This window comes from Atta colombica, unplaced genomic scaffold (assembly GCF_001594045.1).
Source record: "Atta colombica isolate Treedump-2 unplaced genomic scaffold, Acol1.0 scaffold204, whole genome shotgun sequence".
Classification (NCBI taxonomy): Eukaryota; Metazoa; Arthropoda; class Insecta; order Hymenoptera; family Formicidae; genus Atta; species Atta colombica.
In genome coordinates, this window is record NW_017259299.1 from 20,970 (window position 1) to 25,224 (window position 4,255).

Genomic DNA, 4,255 nt, shown 5'->3' on the forward strand with positions numbered 1-4,255 from the left:
TTACTCTGACAGCCACCGTATCGGAATTGTTTGCAAACACCATCACGACTATCGTAAAACCATTTTACTTGATTTTCAGAGCAAGGACCATGTTCGTCGAATAAGAAGCAGAATTCTAGAATATATATGATAGACTAGATAAATAGTGATGTTGTTACTTTTGAACAATTTTTCAAATTGTTAAAAACGTTACCTGGCTGGAACTCAACTTGTCCCGGTGGAGGCGGAGTGGTAATAACCGCTACACACCTATTGATGCAGTCATGTTCGGTAATGAAATTATTCTCATTTCCGCCGCATCCACCGTAATAGAACTGCCGACAGTGTTGCTCATAGGAATCATAGTACCATCGTTGAGTGTAGTTATGGCATTCTCCCAGAAGAGCGGGTAGGAGACAGATATCTTGCTCTGTATTCAACATGAATTTAAAAATTGTACTATGTACTTATATATATTATTGCTTGCTAAAAAGTTCTAACTGATAGAGATCGTATAAAGGAAGATTATTAAAAAATCTTACTATCTTTATTAGTATTTTTAATAATATTATGTGTTAATTAATATAGTGATAATAAATTTTGAAATTTTGAAAAAAATAGTGAAAATAAATTATAATATAAATTTTTGTATTACAGAATGTGAGAAGAACAGACAGAAAAAGAAAATTGGTAAGTAATTATATTTTATTTTTCTGTATATTGAAAAAGTTGCAATGTGTGTTACATGTAATATAATACCTGTAATATAATATTACATGTAATATAATATTACATATCATAAGCAACTAAATATAAACTTTTTTCAATTAATTTATAATTAAATTAAATGAAACTTTTTTTTGATTGACTTGTATACAAGAGTTTGTAGTGTTAATATAATAAAAATGCGAAAAGAATAAGCGCTTTTATAATAACATTTGAAATAGAAAAAGTTGGAGAGAGAGGAGGGAAGAGGGAGGGACAAAAATATTAAGGGAAATAAAATCTTACCAATTTTAGGCGGACAATCAGACTCGCATGCGTCTCTAGATTCAAAATTATTTTTATTGCCATTACAGCCAGTGTAATAGAATGGCATGCAGCGATTCTCCGATTGATCAAAATACCATCGAGATTGCTTCTCTATGCATGTACCCTCCGCCCGCGGCAACGTGCAAATATCTGTTAATCGTATTAATTATTATGTCATGCAGAGTTAGATAAGATATTAATCAATCCTATTCCAATTCCAGCTGATTTCATTACACCTGTAGTTAGTTAAAAAGTTCTTATTCCTACTGTTAGCCAGATTGCAGTTACTTAACAAATCAACTTATGAATATGCACTCAATTTAAATAAATAGTTGATAAGAACCCAAATTTACTAATTTCTTTTCTGTCACTGTCATATATTAATGCTAGAGAGTCATAAATATTATAAATATTATAATGTACATACATATATGCATACGCGCGCATGTGCGCGTCTTAAACACATACAAAGAGTAAATGTTCTTCTAATAAAATTATTATATAATTAAAAACTTATAGAATTAAATATTAAATAATAAGTATATAAATAATTTATAAAATATTACAATTCTCTCTTAATTGACTACAATTAGGTTTAATCCAGTGTTGTGAAAAGATTTTAATTTTAACTATACTTTTAACATAATTTAATTTTAAATAAAAAAAAATGCAGTATAATATTTTACGTTAATTCTATTGTAAGAAAGATTAAAGAATTCATATTTTTATATTGTGTTGAGCGAGATTACGAGCAAGTAAAAGCGTGTATACAGATCAAAAACTGTGTGAAAGCTAACGCGCGATTGCGAATCATATGATTGTGTTATTTTATAGTCTCATATTGTGCTGCCGTAATAACTGATAATGATTCATTGGGTGCATTCAGTACTACAACCACTCACTGAGCGCTCAGTGAGCTCTTGCATATATAATTGGTATAATTGGTTCCTAGATCTAAAAATAAAGGCCAAACAGGTACAAGAGATCGCTCAGTGAGCGGTCGTAATATTGATGAATGCATCCATAGTCAGCTTTAAATACTACTTTCGGTTACCATCACCTAAGAGCTAAATTTGTTTAAAAAAAAAATGAAAAAATAACACGTTTTCTCAAAATTGAGCAAAAAAGTATTGAGTTTTCTTGTCACTGTGCACGAAGCAAGCTCTTTTTTCATTGCTGTCTATACCTTGTGAAGGACAACGTTGCTGGCAGGCAGCAAGAGTACGGAATCTATTGGCATTGCCTTTACAACCACCGTAAACAAATTGGCTACAAGTGACACGTTCGATATCGTAATACCAGCGTAATGCCGAACCCGGACAGGGTCCGGGATCTCTCTTCAAGATGCATACATCAGACAGTTTTACTGTAAAAGTTCGTCCATCTATGCAATCAAGTCGATGAAGAACGACTAGAGAAACGATTAGAATACCGGTGGCAAACGAATTTTGAATAAGCCTGATATACTTACAAAAGTATTATTCATTATTAATAAACTTATGCTTCACTTATCTGCTGAATAATCCCATAATGTTTTTATTATATTTTTCAGTCAAAATTTAAATATTATATTAGTGTAATATAAATATTATATTATTAGTGTAAATATTTTATTCCTATTATTAATTTTATTTAAATTTTATCTCACAAATTTCTTTTATATTATATAAAATGACGATTCTTTAATTTTGATAAATTTTTATATCCATATCCAAATGTACAGTGTTTCGAAAATAATGATAAATTTATCGCAAGGGGCAGAATGGATTAAACTGAGAAGAAAAATCCTTTATCATTTTACAATTTTCGCAATAGTTAACAAAATATTAATTCCTAAAAATTGCCGAAAATTGATCTTCAATAACTTTTTACTCAAATAAAGTTTATAAAGTCGATAGTCATTATTAGAATCCGAATTATACGCGTGACGTATTAATTCGAATCGACCGTAGCCTGTTCCTCACGATTCTTCCCATTGACTCGCCCAAAGCTAGGCGAACAATGAAGCGATGGCGCTTAGGGGATGAAATGTAGTGAGGAGAGCTAGCTACGGTTGATCTCAGAACTTTAATCCAGGCTTTAGTCATTATGTCACAAATAATTAATTCGATAAAAATATCAATACCAACATTTCATATAATATATAAAAATATTAATTTTCAAATCACTTGAAATCAATTTTAAAAGAATAATAATTGTATAATATCTCGTTGGTAGCCAAGATTCATTATAAATAACAGATACTGATTAAAGTAATTTGAAAAAATATTTTTAGACGAATGTCACATAAATAATTTTTGTAATTTATGTAAAATGCACGAAATTTTAATGCTTATATATAAAAAGCGATAAAAATATATAAATGAAACGAACCTTTTCTTCGACCTGGCTGTAAGCATTGTTGGTGGCAAGCAATTTCTGTCGGAAAGTTGTTGTCATTCGCTTTGCAACCACCGTAAACGAATTGTTCGCAAGTTTGCGATTCTCGGTTGAAGTACCATTTTGTGAAATTACCTGCGCAAGGACCTGCTTCTTTCGGCTGATCACAAGGATCTGCAGGTAAAGTTTAAATAAAAAACTTACAACTGTCAATTTGGTTGGTTCATGAATTTTCTCAAGTGCAATATATATTTCATTTATTATTTGATTAAATTCAGTGTGTAATATGGGAAAGCAAATTAAATTAAATGAATACACACACACACACACACACACCACACACACACCACACACACACCACACACATACACACACACACACACACACACACACACACACACACATACACACACATACACACACACACACACACACACACACACACACACACACACACACACACACACACACACACACACATATATATGCATAATTAATCATTGCTTACCTATGTCGTTCGGTGTGACACAAAGTTCTTCGCACTCTTCTCTTGTTTTAAACTTATTGGCATTGCCGAGGCAACCACCATAGACGAATTGACCGCATTGCTTTCTGCCAGCATCATAATACCACGTTGGATGATATCCTTCGCAAGGACCAGAGATTTTTGGCAAAAAGCAAGCAGCTGCAAAAATAAATCCAATTTGTTGTTTGAGTCTAAAATTTTGATGCTTTAAAATTTAAATAGATGAATTGGATCGTTGTGTATAGAATTGGTTTCAAATCTAAATTCTATAAGGTGAAAAATATTATATTCTATATATAATATCAGAATTAAATATATATAATATTTTTCACCTTATAT

At 31.1% G+C, this 4,255-nt stretch overlaps 1 protein-coding gene across 1 annotated transcript in view; it reads right to left on the minus strand.

Annotated features, from left to right (window-relative positions):
- Window positions 1-4,255, minus strand: part of LOC108687290 (papilin) — an 80,861-nt gene that overhangs the window by 6,389 nt on the left and 70,217 nt on the right. The window contains exons 25-29 of the mRNA XM_018192983.1: window positions 3,899-4,075; window positions 3,385-3,564; window positions 991-1,161; window positions 194-409; window positions 5-115 (exon numbers count right to left, since the gene is read on the minus strand). Coding sequence (XP_018048472.1) covers window positions 5-115; window positions 194-409; window positions 991-1,161; window positions 3,385-3,564; window positions 3,899-4,075 — 855 coding nt within the window. The remainder of the gene's footprint in view (window positions 1-4; window positions 116-193; window positions 410-990; window positions 1,162-3,384; window positions 3,565-3,898; window positions 4,076-4,255) is intronic.